Genomic DNA, 20610 nt, shown 5'->3' on the forward strand with positions numbered 1-20610 from the left:
TTGAGCCAATAGACCAACAAAAGAATGTTATGAAGACTTGTGATTACTACTTTCTTATCTCTCTGCCTTTGACAAAAAAGTATAGAAAGGAAACAACTGAGCAATGGGAAGCAACTGCTAGATTTTGGTACAGTGCTTAATTGTGACACCTCTTTTATAGTTAGATCAATGATACATCACCCTTGTTTCAATTGTAAATCACTCAAGTGCCATTGTACTGTGCAATTATCAATTATATAACAATACTAATAATTGTATGCATCTTATTGGCGTTATATAATTCCAAGGCAGATTCAACGCGTTAAGGGGGCATAAGATATAAGCATTATGTATACATTAGATGTATTCTAATTTTTTTATTTTTTTTTGAGCTAACTCAACTCTGATTATTTTTTTAAGGCTAGTTGGATCTCTCGGTATTCACACAAATTTCGACTCTTTGAGTCGGTTATTAGATTAATTCGGAGTGCGGGTTAAATCAACGATGAAGATATTTAAACCCTTCCTAAATGTGACATGTGAGATCGAACCGAGACCCTTTCCTTTTTACTTAATCATTTTCTTTGCAACCAACTGAGCTACCACTATTTGGTATTATTCTAAATTTTAGTTCACTATATCAAGGGTATGATACAATGAGAGAAAGTCTAGAAAAATGTTTCTTTGTCACTTAAAGGTCACGAGTTCAAATCCAGAAAATGATCCTTTTACAATTATGTGAAGGTAAGACTGTGTATAAAAATTATCCTCACCTCCACTCTTACTAGTTGGAATTTAATGAAAAGTGGTATCCAAGGATATGATAAGTTTACTGAGCACTATAAACAACAAAATGGTTTAGAGGGCTGTGCCCTTGTCCTCGACACACAGTGGTATAGTTAATGATATCATTAACTAGTAGAATGGGGATGCTCTCCCTCCTATAGTAAATGATATATCAGCTGGTCCAGATACTTCTTCTCAAGGTGTTGCTGATCTTCTTCTACCTAGAAAAGGTTATTCTCTTCCTTTGAATATCATTTGTTTCAAGTCCTGTTGAGTTTATTTATAAACTTATATATGTATTTTAATACGCCAACATATATAAATATTAACTTTATTTTATATTAAAACACTAATAGAAAAGAGAAAATTATGAAGACAATAATATCGCCACTTGCCTTGTTAAGTCTCCTTCCAAGTAAAGTAAGCAGTACCTTCCTTGAAGGCACTGACTTTATTAATACACTGCAATGCTCCATAACACTTGCCAGAAATAATTTATAACATTGGGCTCTAGATCGAATCAGACTTGTGAAAAAAGATACTTAACTGCAACCATATTTTAAAAAATGTATGGGCAGAAACCGCGTTTTATTGTTGTACCCACAAATATTTAAATTTATTTTTCAATGATTTTGTTGGCCTTCCTCCTGCATGAATTGTTGTTAATGTCACGTGGACTATTTTTAATTCATTTTCGATGGAGTTGGAAAATTAATGCATTCCAGGTCAATGATGCGAGATTCAATCCCTAAAGGCATAACTATTAGTATTGTAGCACTACTACCTTAGACACAAAGAGTGATAAGTGATTTGCTGCTTCTCTTTCAAAATAAGCTATGTAATGTAAGAAGTAAGAAAGTTGAACATTCTAATTATAGAAAATGAACATTCTAATTATAGATGTAATTTAGGCTGGCTTGGCCCAAAAAATAAAATAAAAAAATAAGCTCTATTCGTCTAGACTAATTTGGGCCGAGTCAACTTCTAATTATCTCGTTATTTTATTCTATGGGCCCAATATGATTAAATGTTTTGATCCGAACAAACCAGGCTGCTTGACAAGATCTTAAAATTTGGACAATTCTGCTATTTAAACTTAAGGGTTTGATTTTCTCATGTTAAATGAGAATCCAATTCTCATGTTGCAGAGATAAAAAGCATGTGGGACTCATGTGTTAGAAAAAATTATATGTAGGACTCATGTCGGCACGGAAATCGAAGGGTGTGTAGGAAAATTTGAATTCACATGTTAAATGAGAATTATAAAACCCTTAAACTTAACCAACTGCCATATTTTTTCAATTCCCTAGTCTGTACTCACCCTGAGAATAAAAGCACTTATTTATCTCCTTCTAATTTAACCTTCTTTTTCCTTGAATATAAGTATTCATTACCCTTATCACTTTTATTCTAAGAATACTTATTAGTAAGGGTGTAAATAGGCTAGGCTGGCCTGGCCTAACCTACAACCTGGTTTAGTCCGACCTACGTTGAAAAGTAGAGTTGGCTTAGGCTATTAAAAAAGTTTTTTTAACAAGTAGGTCACAGGTCAATTTTGTTAAGCCTGGCCTAAAGCCTTGTAGGCTGGCCTATTTAATTTATTTTAAAAAAATATAATATATTTATTTCAGGGTATATGATATACATTATAGAGCTGAGGTATTATATTGATTCTTTCTTGTTTGTCATTTTTTATGAATTATGAGAAGTATTAGTGCATGCATGAATGAAACTTTGCTCCGTATATTTTTATAGTTATTTTTTTTACTATTGTAAATTTTTTAATGCTTACTAGTGAAATTTATATATCGTGTAAAAAATGCAGTAATTTATGAACACGTTAATGACTTGTAATGTCAAGCGAATATTTTAAAAATTGTTAAAAAAAAATTTAAAATTTTTTAAAAATATTTCACTAAGGAGGCCTACAAGGTCATATAGGGCTCTCTAATTTTTAAAAATAGATCAGCTTCTTGGCACATAAATAAGCCAATAGGCTAGATAGGCTGAATATTTTTTTACGTAGGCTTAGGCCAGAAATGTTAAAACCCAGCCCAGCCTGACTCATTTACACCCTTACTTATTAGGCAATTTTTTGTATTTTTTTTAATTTGGCATAATGATAGAGTTTTTTTTTGTTTGTTTGTTTGTTTAGTATTACTAGTTTACAACAAGCACCGGCGGAGCCACGTATAGGCGGGGTGTGACCTCGATCCGGACTAAATTTTAATAAATTATATTTATTATATATAATTATATATTAATTATAATTTGACCCGGGTTAAAATTTGAATTTGGCCCGGGCTACAATTTGTAATTTAGCCCTATATAAAACTTAAAATATTTTTGGTGAAAGATTTGGGTAAGTTCTATTAGGTTATGTGTTCAATTTGTAGTTGTATAAAACAATAAAATATTTTTAGTAAAATTAAAAAATATTTAATAAAATTATAACTCTTCTTCTTAGTGTAGGTACTCTGTATTTAATATAATTTACATATATTATGATATGAACTAACTAAAATTTAAAAAAAAAATTAATTTTTTGACTCGTACTCAAATTAGAAACTGCCACCGACAAAAAGGTGGAGTTTGAATTAGTTAGTATGCTCATCAATTAGTTTTAGGGAAATACAAATCTTATGTTGCATGAGATTTGCTATCTCATGCCATAGACTTAAAGCATGTGGGACCCATTTTTAAAAAAAAAAGTAAAAAAATAAATAAATGCTAGCACACCTTTTAATGTATGAGTAGGTTGTTATCAAAAAAAAAAAAAAAAAATGTATGAGTAGGAGGAGTATGTTATCTCATGTAACATGAGAAAAACACACCCCTTAATTTTATCTCTCTACTTTGCTCAAATATAAAAGTAGACACACACACTTGTTTTTATCTTTTCACTACGCAATTAACAACTTTGAAATTTCATATTACTTTTTCTATTATAATATTGCCAAATAACCAAGTCTATGTGTCATGTCCAAATTCATGTGCAAAAATTTATTAAATGGAATAAAAATAATACAAACAAGCGATACCCAAAAAAAAAAAGAAAAAAAGAAATCAAAAACACCATACACGAGATTTAAGGGGACATTTGGTTGAGGAAATTTTTTTGAAATAGTAGAAAAATGTAATAGATAGAGAAATGATTGGAAAGTGAGATAAAATGAGATAGATAGAAAAATGTAAAAAAAAGTTGTTTGGTGGGGAAAAACTTTACTGGAAAAATTAGGTAATTTTATGAGATCAACAGTGCATTAAAAGTGAGATAACCGATTTTCCAAAAAATCCTACCTTCAAATTGGATTTCTAAACAGTGCGGATATCTATGTTTCTCATAAATCTATACAAATTGCATAGATGGATTTTTGGTGAAAATATGTTGAAACAAACATGGTGTTTCTAAAAGCCATACTCGAGAAACATAGATATTTCTTGAAAATCTCCAAACCAAACACCACCTAAAAGACTCCCTATCTTTTCACTGTGCAAAATAAGTTTGCGAACCAACTCTTCAGCTGCGGCCCATTAGTATTTGATCTACTCCGCATCCCTTTAAGCTGTCTCATGCCTGGCTTCAATTAGGAAAGCTACTTGTCAAAATAAATGAAATTAATTACTATTTAATATGTTATTGTTTTAAATATCAAATAGTGTAAAATCACTTTCTTTTAAATCATATTGTCCTTTTTAAAATAAAATAACATAATATATTCTCGTTTGAAAAATAGAATGTATTACACTTTAATTCATTTTAATGTTAATGAGCTTCTTGGTGATTATAAACAACTGTTAATTGGCCTTCCAGAATCATTTTTTCTCTCACTATAATTCTTATTACAGTTAATTTTGAATATTTTATTGTTAACTTAACATCTTTTGAAAAAAATCAGGTTTTGAACGTCCTATTCATCTTTTAAAATTTTTAATTAAATGATAATAGTTAAATAATTGATCAGTGATATTAAATCCAGATTGAATTCGCTGTTTTAATCAGGAATCAGACTCTCAACTGGTCTGATTCAATTATTGGGTCGGATCTATAATCTAACTGGAAGGAAACAAATGAACGAATTGAAAATTGGGTCTGATCCCAACCCTTTTTGAGTTGAATAAATTTTTTAAATTTTATTATAAAATATGTTAAATTTGCACCACACCTTTGAAACAAGTTAATGTAAGCTCAATTCCTACATCAAAATAACTTTCTTGTCATCATACTATTATTATTATATTTATTATATATTAATATATAAATTTAATTCAATCGGATGAACTAGTAACCCAATAATTAAACAACTAACTCATTAACTCATTACTTAATCGACTCCACCACCGATCCAAATCTAAAAACATTGGAATTGGTAGATTCATTGTAGAGAGAGAACTACTCATAAGGGCTAAAATTCCATGTTACTCTTTTTTTTTAGAAAGGAGTGTAATTGTTTAAATCAAAGGAGTTACCAGTATCATTTCGTCTAGTTTTCAACACCCAATTGTTAACTTTGAGATTTTAGAAAATGAAATGAGGTTTTGAGCGTTTTGTAACTTCATTCAAAAATCTCATTTCAACTTTTGAAATCTCTAAGTTAAGAGTAAAAACTCAAATCGTCGATGACATTGAAAGTCATATTAAAATAAATTAAAGCGGAGCATGCATTAACCTTTCAGAAAAAAGGAAGTGTAATTTTTGAAAATAAGAAAGATGTCAGTATAATTAAGAAATCTCAGAAAAAATAATGTAATTCACCTTATAAAATAATTAATATAAAATAATATATTCATTATTGATTGATTTTTAATCTACTCAAGAAAGTTTTCTTTTTTTTCGTTTTCACGTTTTGTGGTGTATTTTTCTATGAACATTGTTTTGGACAGTATTTTTCTCAATTCCCTATATGAATTTTCCCCTTAAAGGACGCTGTCAATCTATTTATTTTTCAGTTGATTTGTTTTAGACATTTGTTAACTCATCATTCGTGATTAATTATAGAATAAATACGAAGAAGCTCACACGAACACCCATTGAATTTTCCGTTTTCACTTTTTCTTTCTTTACACTTACACGATGACACCTACCATTTCTGCCGCGAAATGTCTTCTGTTTAATAAATAAACATTAATCAACAACGTTAATTGACCTCAATTAGGAAAAACTACTCTTGCGTTATATGTGATAAATTTTTTTCCTACACATCATTCAATAATTGTACCATCTTTTTTTTTAGGTGATGAAACTCACAAATTTATCTCTATAATATAAAATATCTTATCTCCTTTAACATGAGATTAATAAAATTCAATAAATTAATCCACTAACATGAACATTGGCAACCTGGTTATTTTTTTTTTCAAAGCATTTTTGTTTATTTTTTTTTTCCCTTTTTCATATCATAATTTCAAATCCTCAACTACTTTTTCTGGTCGCTGTCAATTTATTACAAATCTTCCTCGGTGGCACCCATGGTCATCAGTCACCTACCCCCAACACAGCTACTCAACCACATCTCTCATTTTCACTCTTTTCTTTTCTTCAAATAGGTACAAAAAAGTGTTTATTTTATTAAAACATATAATATTTTCTATTTTATAAAGATAAATATAAATTGTTTTAACTATTTGAAAAAGATTTAATAGTATTTAATTAGAAAAAATTATTTGTTATTTTAAATAATATGAAATTATGTTATTTTTAGAAAAAAATAGACACAAAATAATATTTTTTTAAATTTAAATAAAAAAATCACTCAGTTTCTCTCCAATAATTTTCATTCCATATCGTCTAAAGGACAAACATCAAAAGCCATTTAACTTTCTTCCATCAATATTATTGAGATTATTTTCTTTTATTAGTAATCCTTCATTTTTTCGATTATTAATAATTGATTAGCATTGATTGGCCCTCGCTTGCCACATGTTTAGATCACACTTTATTTTTAGATTAGATTCTCTTTAGCACGCACATAAAACTGCCACGTTCTGTTTCTATTTTTTAATTGTATTTCTTTTAGGAAAAGCCGAAATACACTTGGGGGCATTTGGTCGGAATTCTTCCAGAATCTCGGAAATTGAATTTTTCTAAATTTTAAATTTGTGAATATTATCATAAATTGTGTATAAAATTCATATTTTTGAAAATTGAGATTCCCGATTAAATTTTTTTTCTCATGTACCTAACGCTCCCTTGATTTATTTTAGAATCATCTATATCTTTGTGCAAAAGAATATATTTTTTATAACATATACTTCTATGATTTTTTAATTTTTATAAAGTATATAAGTATAGGTGATTAAAAAAATGATAAAGTTTGTGTCATTTTAAAGAATATAAATTATGTCATTTTAAGTGAAAGAAAGAGATAGATAAAGAGAAAGAGAGAATGGACAAAAAATAAAATAAAAGTGTGAGTCACACCTCTTTATAAGAGTAAAATGATATAAGTTGTGTTATTTAAAACGATAAACATTTTTTCCATTTGAAAAAAGTCACTGATTTTAAAGCAAATCCATAATGTCATTGATCAATTTTAAAAATTAATAAGATAAGGAAAAAAGAAAAGAAAAAGATCTTCCTTCCTTGTACCCTTCGCTTACACGACGATGGTATTATAAATATGAGAATAGGGGAGAACGAACGTCTTTTCTTTCTCCGAAGCTTTGTTGGCGGCAAAGCAAATCTGCGTTGCGATGGCGCCTCCGAAGCTTTTCGTCTTTGCGCTTTTTGTAACCCTAATTTTCTCCCTCGTTGGTGCCGAAGCCGATGTTTCCATCGAAGCACACGCTCAACAACCTGATTCCTCCGCTATCAAGATCCAATTAGATCAACTCAACTCTAAGATCCAAATTCTTGGTTTGTTTTCCTATTCTATGCAAAACAAAGTCCTTATTATTTGTTATTTTGTTTGTTTCCTTTCGATTCCTTAGATTTTAATTTTAGTAGTTACACTGTTCAGTTACGTAAAATGACCAAGTTTACGATTGATATTTTTTTTATTTAATACCGTGCTGTAATTATGAGTTGTTGTATTTGTCGTGTTTGCATTTGCAATTAGTTGTAATTACTGAGGAAAATGTTGTGTTTAAAAATCATTTCGTGGAGTTTAGTTATGTTGTCGGCGACAGAGTCAGACGTGGATATTTGTTGATTGATCTCCATACAAGTCACCTTTTCGCATATTGGCTAATCATTTGTAATTGGAGGGACCGATGTACTCATACAAGTCACATTTTTTTCTTCTTTTTCTTATTTCCTTTTTTGGTTTATTTATTTACTTTTTATCTGGACTTGTGGTGGTTTTTGATGATTTCTTTTTAAGTCTAATACATGCCGTGCTTAATTTTGTTTTGAAGAATCTCAAATCAGTGAAAAGTCCCAAGAAGTGAAGAAGAAGGACGAATTAATAGCAGAAAAGGAAAAAATCATTCAAGAGAGATTGAGTACCGTTCAGTCCTTGCAGAATGAGGTTGCTTCTCTCCAGGTGAGGTGACACGGGACTAGACCTGTTTGACAAAATTTCCTCATTATGTTATTGGTTTTCATTTTTTTTTTCCATAGGAAATATTGGTTGTTGTTTTTCTTCATATAATTTGATTAAGGATAGTAAATGTCATTTCTATACTTTTATTGTTCTTGGAGCTTTCTGAAAATTTAAGAGAGTTGGAATCATGTACTCAGTGTCATTTGTTATTTCTTTTAGATTGTATTTTTAATAACCTTTGAAAATAATTTTTCCTTCTCAGAAAAAAGGGTCTTTGGATGCCGAGGAGCAGGTTGTAAAGGCTCATGCACATGCTGGTGAACTACAAAATCAGGTTATGTATGAATAGTGGATGTATCATGTAAATAATAAAAATTCTTTCGTGCATACTCTGAAGTTCTTTATGCAGGTGGACAAGCTTAAAAGGGAACTAGAAACACAAAACAAAGAGAAAGTGAACTGGGAAACACGGACAGCCGAGTTAGAGAAAAAGATTCAAGACTTGAACTTAAAATTAGAGGATGTAAGTTTTACATTTGGCTAGATTGTTTAAATCCTGCTTTAATTACATCCCAAGTATGTTGTCTTTGGAAGTAGTACTTACATGCGCACATACATATATACATACAGTCATTGTTGCAAAAATATTAATTTTATGTGTATTTGTTCTTTTTCAAAAATACTTGTGCCGACTTATATTTTCCTTTTAATTTCACTTATTTTTGTAAAATGGCATGCCTAGTGATAAAATTGTTCTGTTATAAGAATACTCTCTGCATCTTGGCATGTTCAATGTTCATGATGGAAGGGCATTTCCTCTTCTTTCTTTCTCTTTTTTTTTTCAATATTTATTATTTGCTTTCAACATCTTACTCTCTTTTCCCCTCCTTTCTTGGTGGTATCTGCTGAAATATTCACCATGCTCAAAAGATCCTTCGTTACTAACTTTTTGTATGTGTAGTCCTGTCCACCTTTACTTATCTACTCGAACTACCACTTCATATATGTTAAATTTATTCCTTAAAAACGTCATTGAAGTAGCTAGGGTTTTTCACTTAGAGTAGGACTCAAGTGGGGAACAAGCTTGAGTTCGATAATTGAGGGACTTATGCAAAACTAGGATTTGAGCCTGTGGGAGATCTCTTGTATGGAGGGGCAGCCTTAGTATCCCGAGCAAGGATTAGTCTCACATGCTAACGGTGTTGGGAAACCTTGTAAGACGGGAAAAAAGGGTTTTTTACATAGGTGGCACCACATGGTTTAGTGATAGTAATAAACTATTGGTATTATTGCCGAGTTGATGATGACTAATTCGGGCTATGACAGGGCATGATGGCATGCTGATGGTCTTAATGAATCATCGAATCTAGTGATTCAGAAGTTTATTGTGCATTCTGTAGCATAGTATTATGGATTATGTAAAGAATCATGAGACATGAGTAAAACTACAGTTGTTCTATATAGTTGCTCTTCTAGGTTGTAGTGGTGGCAGTGTTTTAAAAACCAGTTCTGCAGTCTATTTGGTGGCCCGGTGTATTCTGTATTATTGTGCATTCTGTATTATTGCTCTTCTCGGTGGCCCGGTGGGCTCCCCAATCCGAGCGTCTATTTGGACCGGTTCTGCAGTCAGTTCGGTTTGGACCAGTTGATCCGGTCGAGACTCGGCGACTTGGTGACTCGGTTGACCTTTTTTTGGTAAATCTTTTTTTTTTGGGTTGTTGAGAACTCTTGAACTAAATCATGCTCATATTTTGTGGTAAATATGATTAAAAAGTAAGGTGAAAATAAGAAGATATTTTGGATTAATGCAGTTCTTTTGTGTAATTTAGTTGCATCTTATAATGATTACACGAAGTTAAGTGGAGATAAACACCGATGGTCTCTTTTCAACGTTGGACACTTTCTCCTTAGTGTATATTTATGCTACCTTTTGTTATCATAATTTAATTTATCTGTGTGATGTCAAGGCACAAAAGGTGCATTTAGCTTACATTGCAATTTTAATCCAATGTTAGGATATGGTCTAGAGCTAGAAGCCTAGAAGTATATAATATTTGCTATCATTGAGAACCAATTTATTTTTTGAAGCTCATCGATAATTTTCTTATGTGAATTTGTAGTATAAGTAATATATTTATATTTTTTTAATATGTGAACAGTAAATCCGGTTGAACCAATGACCTGGTAACTCAGTACCTCGACCGAGTCGATGACTGGTCGGAGTTTTAAAACACTGAGTGGAGGTCCACTCTAGTTGGTCTGGTCATTCTTGGGTTTATGTCCTTGCTGCATTGTAATATGGTATTATGGTTTGTGTGAGTTTATGGCTGCAAAGAACCAATTCAACCTAAATGTTTAAGCTATTGGATGAAGCTACATTAATGGTTTTTATATTTCTTTAATACGTCCATTCACACGAGAGCCCATTGGGCTTGAAGAGTGGATGATGCATCAGGCTCAGCCTACCTATGCTATGATACTCCATAATATTTAATTATTTTTATTAATAGAATAGGGGTGGTGAGAATTGAACTCATGACCACTTAGTCATGTTGGCTCTTATACCATATAAAGAACCAATTCAACCCAAATGTTTTTAAGCTATTGGGTGAGATTGCATTAATGGTTTTTATATTTCTCTAACAATGGCTATTGCAACCACATTTTAGGTGAATTATGGACATACATTGGTGGCATATAAAAATAAAGATTTCTTCCATGGATTTGCTTTTGTTGCATTCTTCTGTAGGTCTTAGAATCTAGGTTGTCAATAGCGTCCCGTAGCGCCGCTAAACAGCTACCGTAGCGGGTAGTGGCGGTCGGCCGCTACAAATCGCGACGCTACGCGACATTGGCCGTAGCGGCAATATCGCTACCCGCTGCACCGCTACACCATTCCCATGTTGGAATTTGATGGAGAATCCGGAGATGATGATGATTTTCTTCATTAGTTCACTTCTTGTACTTGACTATTTGACAATTTTATTGTTCATTTGTGTTTAGTTTTGGATCCTTCCTTTGTGTTCCTTGTATTTGACATTGATTGTAGAATTATGTGTTTGATTTTGTGTGACTTCTTATGTTTGAGAATTAATACAAAAAGCGGTATTGCCTTGTTTCTTGACTGTTAGTATAATATATGTGGAATTAATACTTCACCGTAGCGGCAATACCGCTACCCGCTACACCGCTATACCATTTTCGGGGTCGGCCGCTACCGGCCGCTAACTGCTGCTGACAACTATGCTTAGAATACTTCATAACTCAGTAGCACCTTGGAGTTTTTTATTGGTGCATATCTTGAATTTACTATTCTTTTTATGACTGGTGCATGTTTTCGGGTTAGAAATGGCTTTACATGCCACCCTCTTCTTCTGTATTGCATATTACTACAGCATTATCATTAGCTGTTATTGTTTCGTTGGTAGGTACAATATCTATTTCTGTTGTCTTTAGGATGATCCTACTTTCATTATAGATCAATGAAAATATATCATTACTGCTATTGAGCCCAATTACTTACAAAATTAAAATTAAAATCAAGATGTTATTGTTTATTTTTCAAAAGTAGTTACCTGGAGTCCTTTACTAATGCCAATTTAAATTTCTGATTTTAAAAACATAATCTCTTTGAGGATGATATGGTGACTTGAGTAGTGCATTCTCCACAGATTCAAAAGATAAATGAGGAACAGAAGAAAAAAATTCGTAAAACTGAACGTGCTCTTAAAGTTGCTGAGGTATGTGAGTGCATAGATTTTCTTGTCTGTTGTGTAGGATGCTTGGTGATGATTTTGATGGAAGTCTCATGTTTTTCGCTTAATGTTCTTGTTTAGGAAGAAATGATGAAGGCGAAGTTTGAGGCGACTTCCAAAGCAAGAGAGCTGACGGAGGTAATAATTAAGTTGACTACCTAAACCATGTTGTATTTCTTACATGTATGTAAATTTTGATGGCCAGTTGAAATCCTCCAAATCCAAAGTAGTCCAGCTTAATTACCAGCTGTGTGCCTTCAATCTGAAACTCCTGTCATATTTTTGTTCATATAGATAGATGCTGGAAACCTTGCATGAGTGTGAATAGTTCACCTAGGTAGCTCTAATGTCGGTTGTTTTTGGAAATGTCAACATCATGACAAAAATTGCAAGAAAATAAATCATTACTTATCGGATGGCATCACTCAGTCCTTAGTGTGGTGCTTTTAGGCCCAGTCTGTGATAAACATGGTGGCAGTGGTCAAGGTTCGCAAAAATGAGTTTTCTTTCACCAAAAAAACACTGGAGGGTCAAGTGACAGCAAAATGTAAAAGTGTACATGATACATACTATATGAAATATTATTTTTAAAAATATATATAATTCCAACTTAATTTAAGTACTTAATTAACAAAGAGTCCATAAGTTCATATTTCATAATATAGTAACTGAAAGCTATAATAACTCATACTCCATTTGATCTTTTGATTTTGGGTAGATTGGAGAGAACTACTAATACCAGTACCACTTGACATCCCAAAATTTTAATCCAAAACACAGCAAATGCTAGCAAGGGACCAAACAAAGCTCAAATTAATGTGAGACCCTCAAACTCAAACTAGCTTGGAACTCAACACAACCTTAAAATTTCAGAGTCAGACACATTGACAGCAAGGGTGAGAGATTGTAAGAAGACTTGAACTTGTATCACAGATTTTGATGTTGCTTTAAAGAATTGCCAAACCAGTTTGGGCCTTTTCAAATCCAGTTTAAGATTCATAACTTAGAAAAACGCAGCCCAAGTTCCTGTAAATGTGGAAATGTAAAATCGTTAGTGAAATTGGGTTTTTGCAATTTAATGTTTTGAAATACATTCTGGAATGATTTTACCAGATTTATTTTTTATGTTTCACCTAACAAGTTTTTTAGTTTTCAAATTGTAAAGTTGTAGAATTTTAGGTTTTGAAATGAGATTTTAACAACCATGGCAGTGACATAGATGACAGATGACTACTTACTGCTTGAACCATTCTTGTCTGTTGTAGTAATTTCTGGATTTATTTTGGGGGAAATTTAACTTGTACGAAGTATTTAATATTAGGAATATGGGATTAGAAAGTGATGAAGGATTAAGTGCGGTATTTAAGAGCCTGAAGAGTTTAGGTGATTTTTGTGGTGGTTATTGAGAAGGGAGTATAATATCAACTTGAAAATTTAATGATTGATTACTAATGTATGGAGATAATGAGAATCATATGTTTGGGCTCTTGATCAAGTGGTTATATTGTGAGGAAAATTACCAGAAAGGAATGATTGGTAAAACTATTTCTAATCGATCAAGTGGTTACTACTTACTGATTAAACCTAATCTGAAACACGGTATTTGTAAGCAGCAGCTACCTATAGCTACAATACTAATGAAAGATTTCTAAAATTATTTCATTCTCTTATGAAATTGTGATTATATGAACAATTATAATCTTGTGTATTTAATTGATCATTCTGTTGTTAATGATCAGGCTCATTCTGCTTGGCTTCCATGTTGGCTTGATGTACACTATAGTCGTAGTAAGGTGAGTTTATATTGTATCCCTAGTGATGTTTGTTAGAATAGCTTTCTTCACAAGTTCTGATAATTTTATTTGGTAGTCTTTTGTTGAGACTCATTGGAATAAACATGGGAAACCTGCTTGGGAAGGGATTACTCAGAAGGTACTATTTAGGTTTTTATTTTGGCTATCAGTCTTTTTGATCTGTTATTTTTCTAACATTTTAATTATTTATAGATCCCAGGTTTAATATTTTTCTTCATCTCTACAACAAGTCCTACTTTTCTTTTAATGTCTTTCCTATTTATTCTTGTAGGCCGTAGAGAAAACGGCACAAGCGGGGAAGTGGGCTGAACCTCATGTGGAAACAATTAAAACTGTAAGCCCTCCATTTATATCTTTCGGATTTTTGATCTGTTATATTTGGAGATGCTTCTTTTGATGTGGGAATGATGACCTAAAGGCATGCAATTTTAAAGTGCCATGCCCTATATGGATTTACTACGTAATGTTTGATTTAGCCTAATCCTGATAATTTGGTATCCATTTGTGGGTTTCCTTGTTTGTAAGAATCTCTTGGTTTGTTAAATACCCAGGCAAATTAAATTACATTCTTTCTCACTCTTTCTTGGTTTTCACTCGAAGAAATTGATCCCAGCTGTGAAAGAACAGTGGTCTACGGTGAAAACAAATGCTGAACCTCACATGCAATTATTGTCTACGAAGACTGTTGAAGTTTACGAGGCATCCAAGAATGCAATTGCTCCCCACTTAAGCAAGGCCAAAGAATTTGTAGATCCTTATTATCAGGTATATGCTACGTCATCCTTATGGTGTGTTTGCCCTGCTGATGTGTTTCTTAAAGTATTGTCTATGGTTGGCAGGAAGCTAGAAAATTTAGCAAGCCATACATTGATCAGGTTGCTATTGCAGCTAAACCACATGTTGATAAAGTACAAGTGGTTTTGAAGCCCTACACAAAGAAGGCTGTTCATGCTTATGGGAAGTTCTTGGAATCAGCCACTACATATCATGGCCAGGTTTCATGCTTCTTTTGTAAAGCTATGGAAAAATTCTGCAAATCCTTTTGTATTGCCATTATTTTTTGCTGAAATCAATACTTGTATCAAACTTTACATGTATTGCCTATTGCATACTGTATCTGTATATCAGATAATTGAAATATAAACTTTGGTTTTCAGTCTGTCTTTTGAAAGTTAAAGCTGGCCATCACTACAATTAGTCCAAAGAAAAAAGAAATATAGTCAAAGCCAAGTTGATATTGTTGCACACCATATTTATGTATTTATTCATTTTGGGGAGCATTCTGGGCTTCTGCTCATGATATGCTGTTTTATTGACTGCTACATGGTAGAACTTCTTACTTTGGAGTTTGGAGACCATAATTTGATGTTGGTGAAGGTAGAATTGGTTAAAAATTATTGAAATTATAGGAATATAGGTATAGAGGGAAGGAAGAAAAGGCGATAATAGATATCTATACTACAAAATACTAAACTACTAATAATAGACTCCTAAAATAATGAAACAAATCATGAAATATAAGGAAATATGGAAACTAATCCCAAGAGGTCATCTAAGATACTCTAAACTTATTTTAAGATATTATACGGTATCTTCTAGATATTCTAACATTCCTCCTTGAGCTTTAAGCTTGTTACAAATGAACCCTTTAAAAACGAAAAACCAAACAATATAATTTGGGAGAAAGATCGAGTCAGATTGCATATTTGGGATATAGACAAACGGGGCAATGCTACGTCTGTCAATGCTATATTTGGGACAAAGAGCGACGAGGCTAGACTACAATGTGGACATTGCCAGACTGCATTTGGGCATAATCCGGCGAGGCTAAGTTGCATCCGGGACAAGGATCGATGGGGCCATTATGCAATTGGGACAAATCAGTAGTTGCAAACCAATGTAAGGTGGCAAGGAACAAACACCAAGCAGCAAAACACTAGTGAATGACCACCACAAACAGTGCAATGAATAATGTAGGATAGAGACGTGAGCAGTGGAAGAAGCAAAGCGTCACAAAGGATAGAGTTGGCGTGTGTCGGCGATAGGGCTAGATGATGGAACTAGATCGACAGTGCGCGGCTAGAAACAGAGCTGCATGCGTCACCATGTGCGGCAGTGGAAGAAGCAAATCGTCACAAAGGATAGAGTTGGCGTGTGTCGGCACGTCAGATGGTGGCTCACTATGGGCTGCCGGGGATGGTTGCTCAAGATTTTCGGATCATGCCGGAAAGTTTGTTGGAAAATTTTTCAACGACAGCAGGTGATAGAGACAATGGCTTGAGGAGACCTGGGAGATAGATAGGATCACACAATATTGGGCAGTTGGGGACAAGTGAGAGAAGTTGTTGGAAAGACGACCCGTCAAATAGAGAACAACGACTGGCGGCGGCATTGGCTGGAGAAGATTTGTGAGACTGCTAGAAGGACACACGACACCAGAAAAGTTAACTGATAGTCATGAAAATGAAGTAGAGTTTCTAACTTTAGAGGGAACTCGGTAGCGGATTAGTGACGAACAGTTTGTGGAGAATGGTACTTACTGCTATGACACCATGTTGGAATTATAGGGATTTAAGTATGGAGGGGAGGAAGTAAAGGAGATAAAAGGCAAATCCCGATGCATAAGGCTCCCCAACTTGCCAGGGTAGGGGTAAGGGTTAATTGTATGCGCAGTTTTACCATTGCATTTTTTACAGAGAAGCTGTTACTTAGACTCAAACCCATGACCTGGCAGTCTCAAGGAGTAACCTTATTGCTGCCTCAAGACTCGCCCTTGTAAGTATAGGAGTTAATAGAGACTAAATAACACTAGAATACAAATCATGAAATATAAAGATATATTGAAACCAATGCAAAGAGATCATGTAAGATACTCTAAACTTATTTTAAGAAATTATACGATATCTCCTAGATATTTTAATAAAAGTGCGTCTTAAGTTCCACTTTGTTTATCATATTGTTATATGTGAAACTAGGATTTTATTTTTGGGACTGCTGATTCACTGAAATTCATGTTAGTTCCAGGTTCGGGAATCACTTTTTCCTTTGATGCTACACTATTAAAGAGACTTTTATCAAATATTTTCGTTATTGTTTAATCAAGAAATGCTGAAAGTTAGGGCATGGTATTGATATTAGAAGGAAATAAATTTGTTTTGAGTGTTGAATTTTCTTTTGTCGTCAAGGTCCAAGCTACTGTCCAGGAGACACTGAGAAAGCACGAGCTCACTAGGCCTCTTGCTATTAAAGAGTTTGAATGGTTTGTGGTATGCATCAAATGATTTTCTATATCCTGACTATTATCACTGAAATTGACATAGTGATTAGGTGATTTGACAAATATTTTGTCCATTTTCACTTTTACAGGCGTCTGCCATTTTGGCCTTACCTATTATTTTACTGGCTAGAACTTTTTCTGCCGTTTTCTGGTTAGTCTTAAATGTCTTAATCCATATGCTGATTTTCTTTTTGTTAATCTGTATGTCGTCTTGGATATTTAGATTTTTATATTTTTTTTAAATAGAACTTCTAGTTACAGACATTTTTATTGTCCGCTGCAGCAAAAAGGTGAATAAACCTGTTCGAAATGGAAACACCCACCATGCTCGTCGAAAAGCTAAACGGGGGCATCCAGACAAGTAGATAACTTGAAGTTGGTTCCTGTTTTGTGTCTTTTGGGAGAGAAATTTAGGTATGCTGTTCTATTATTGAATCAGGATGCCTTTATTATTATGGATATGAAGACTGAAGCTTGGTTTCATCTTATATTATTATATGTGGCATACATGATGCAAAGCATGATTTGATATCTTTAAAGTATAACCTCGTGTCACTTATTGTGCTTCTCTGGTAGGATTTACTTTTTAAATGTTAATATAATAAACTCCTTGGTTTTCGTTTCAGTGAGAAAAATTTGATTTACATCATTTACACCATGTAGAGAGAGAGAGAGAGCTAAAGGAGAAAAAAAATTTGGTGTTGAGCTGAACATCCTCAAAATGCCTTGTTTGTTCTTAAATGCAACAAACCCCATTTTTGAATGAAACATGTTTCTCAGAGGAAAACAAAAATTGGACCTGTAATTCACTAAATAATGAGTTTGGAAAGAAGCTTCTTTTAAGCCGAAAACCTGGTGCCCCTTGCAATCTTAACGGTAGTCGAGTATACCACCCCATTGCGGCCCTATGGTCTGCAGGGGTTTATATTTCTCCTGGCTCTTAACATTAAGAACATGAGTATCACCTTTTCCTCCCCAATTTTGTTCTGTTATATTTTGTGAAGTTTTAAAAAGTCGCTGGCGTATAATACTATTGTTCTTGAAGATAAGGGTAGAACATTAAGTGCCATAGCATGCGTAATTTATTGTAGTGAATATACCTAGGTTTTTGTCAATTTATGTGATTACATTTGGAAGAGTAAAACCAATTTATGTATGACTATCGTTTTTTTTGTTTCACATTAGTGGATACATCATTGTAGAAGAGAAGACTGCCTTCCTTAGGATATTAGTTTTTTATTTTTATTTTTATTTTGGGGTTACAAAGGAGTTCTAAGACCTATTGTGGCGAGAGGGAGGGTAGGTTAAAGTGGTGGTTCAATCCCAGTATCAAACAGTTTCCAAAATAATGCTGCAATAGAGCTTATGTAGTTAACAGGTTTACTGTTTTATTATGCAGTTGAGCTTTGTACGTCTCTTTGTTCGCTAATTATAGTTCAATATAATGCTGAAAACACACTGTTTGTGTTTTGCAGATGGTTTTTCCTGTTCGCATGGGTATATTGGAAGCTATATCTTTCCCTTCCTGTGGGGTTTGTATATTTTGCTTCTCTTTTTTGGGTGAGGTTACTTAAGGATGTTTCACTGTAGGGTTGGGGGCACCATATGTTTAGGTATTCATGTATTATGGCTGTGTTATATTTGTTATTAGACCTCGGACTCCCTCTTTTATGTGGTTTTTTTTTTCCCTTTTAAATTCTTGACATAGTAAAAATGTTTCCACTTCATGTATGTTTATTAGAATCAGAGCTAGTTCTGCCCATTGCTGGTGTCTGTGGAACTACAAGTTATATTATTAAAAGAAATCAATTCATGGGTTATTCTTCGAGGGAAATAATTGTTTCACGTTTTTCTGTTCTGTTTGGGTTTCTTGAACTATGCTTTGAAAATCGCGTTATAGTTCTGTTCGTATATGTTTATCCATAATATAGCAAAACTAATTTGGTGACTTATTGTTACGTGAGGGATGTCTTTACTGATTTTCCGATGTTTTAGAAATGAGGAATGCTACTCTCATTTTACATGAGAGAGCACAGAGAGAAATCATGTGGGACCCATCATTAAAAGATAAAAAAGAAAAAAGAAAAAAAGTGGGTGATATTTTTGATGTGAGACAACATGAGATAACTATCTCATGTAAAATGAGAGTAGTATTTCCCTTTAGAAAAACGATAAACCGCTGGTTTAGTTTCGTTTCTTAATTATATGATTCAATTTGATTTTAGTGAGGAAAAAATGAAGATCAGTAGTATGGTTCAGTTCAAAAATTAGGTTGGGTTAATTTAAATAAAATAACTGTATGTTGTATCCTCTGTTTTCATTTTTCAAATTTTTTTTCCTTGAGCGAATTCTTTTGGAATAATATATAAACAGAAAATAAGTGCACATCTATCTTTGTTTTTTTACATGTTTCCTCATTTAACTGCAGAATGATTTCACAAAATTTGAGTAAATGACTTATCTCTCTTATCTTTTAAAGTTCATCCTTCAATCTTATTGATTTTACCATTTTACTGAATGTCTCATACTAAATCGGTCTCTGAAGAAGATTGAAAATTGGTTGGTAATATTTATCAAAAAAAAAAAGGAAAAAACTCTGGGTCCGTGGAATATTGGTGTCTAACTTTTTTTAAACTTTTTGTTACCAAAAAAATAAAGAAAAGAGAACCTTTCTTGAGCTACCCTTCGGTAAACTGTAATATATATATGGGCTTTGTTTTTCTCCTTTCACATGAGAAAAGAAATTTTCCTACACACACATGTTTAAGGTAGGTTCCACCATTAAGAAATAAAAATAAAAATAAAAATAAAAAAACAATGCACACATATCGATGTATGAGTGACATGAGAAATACTTTCTCCATCAACATAAGAAAGTATTTTCTCTCTCTCTATATATATATATTTTGGTGATCAAACTGTAATATATTTTATTTGACCAACAACTTACAACTTTATTTATTTATTTTGGTGGTCCTAATTTGTTTGCTGATATCTAGGGGGGAAAAGATAAGCAACCATTTTGTGTGGGCGAACATAGAAATATTGGCTATGGTCAGCTGAACATGTTGATGCGCTTTCCTTTGATAATTAGATTACGGAGTAAATATTCTTTTTGGTCCTTAACAAAAAACACGGTCTTCATTTTAGTCTCTTACAAAAATAAACTAGTCAGTTAGTTCCTAACAAATTCAAAGTGGACCTATTTAGTTGAAATTGTAGTCCCTCCCAAATTCAAAAAGGAACCATATTAGTCCCTCAAAAAGAATAATATGGATCCACTTTAAATTTATTAGAGACTAACTGACTAATTTATTTTTGTAAAGAATTAAAATGGGAACTGTATTTTTTGTTGGAGACTCAAAAAGATATTTACTCTAGATTATCCATTCACCTCTCCTTTCTTCAATTCTACCATGAGGTTAGTTGCTTAGCAGGCGCGTTGAAAGACTGGTTTGGGCAAACCCGCTCGTGCACGTCACCTCATGAAACTTACCTTTTAATGTTCATCTTTC

General features: G+C 33.0%; 1 protein-coding gene across 1 annotated transcript; it reads left to right on the forward strand.

Moving 5' to 3' along the window:
* The first annotated feature begins 7361 nt into the window (after positions 1-7361).
* Positions 7362-18920, forward strand: LOC133286000 (uncharacterized). Its single transcript, XM_061483332.1, has 15 exons — positions 7362-7621; positions 8122-8249; positions 8512-8583; positions 8659-8772; positions 11921-11989; positions 12086-12142; positions 13744-13797; positions 13874-13936; positions 14090-14152; positions 14419-14583; positions 14658-14813; positions 17004-17084; positions 17185-17246; positions 17379-17509; positions 18571-18920. Exons 1-14 carry the CDS (start codon positions 7459-7461, stop codon positions 17458-17460), a joined length of 1329 nt encoding a protein of 442 aa, XP_061339316.1. The 5' UTR covers positions 7362-7458; the 3' UTR covers positions 17461-17509; positions 18571-18920.
* Positions 18921-20610: the final 1690 nt, after the last annotated feature.

The sequence above is a fragment of the Gastrolobium bilobum genome, unplaced genomic scaffold, assembly GCF_033153095.1.
Source record: "Gastrolobium bilobum isolate Gb01-03AN ecotype WA unplaced genomic scaffold, APGP_CSIRO_Gbil_v1 utg1863, whole genome shotgun sequence".
Classification (NCBI taxonomy): domain Eukaryota; kingdom Viridiplantae; phylum Streptophyta; class Magnoliopsida; order Fabales; family Fabaceae; genus Gastrolobium; species Gastrolobium bilobum.

Excerpts from the sequence above, each read along its gene's own strand:
- LOC133286000 (XM_061483332.1), top strand. The coding sequence starts at position 7,459 with ATGGCGCCTCCGAAGCTTTTCGTCTTTGCGCTTTTTGTAACCCTAATT. Across the intron at positions 14,153-14,418 it reads ATGTGGAAACAATTAAAACT|AAATTGATCCCAGCTGTGAA; the intron begins GTAAGCCCTCCA and ends TTTCACTCGAAG. Across the intron at positions 17,085-17,184 it reads AAGAGTTTGAATGGTTTGTG|GCGTCTGCCATTTTGGCCTT; the intron begins GTATGCATCAAA and ends TCACTTTTACAG.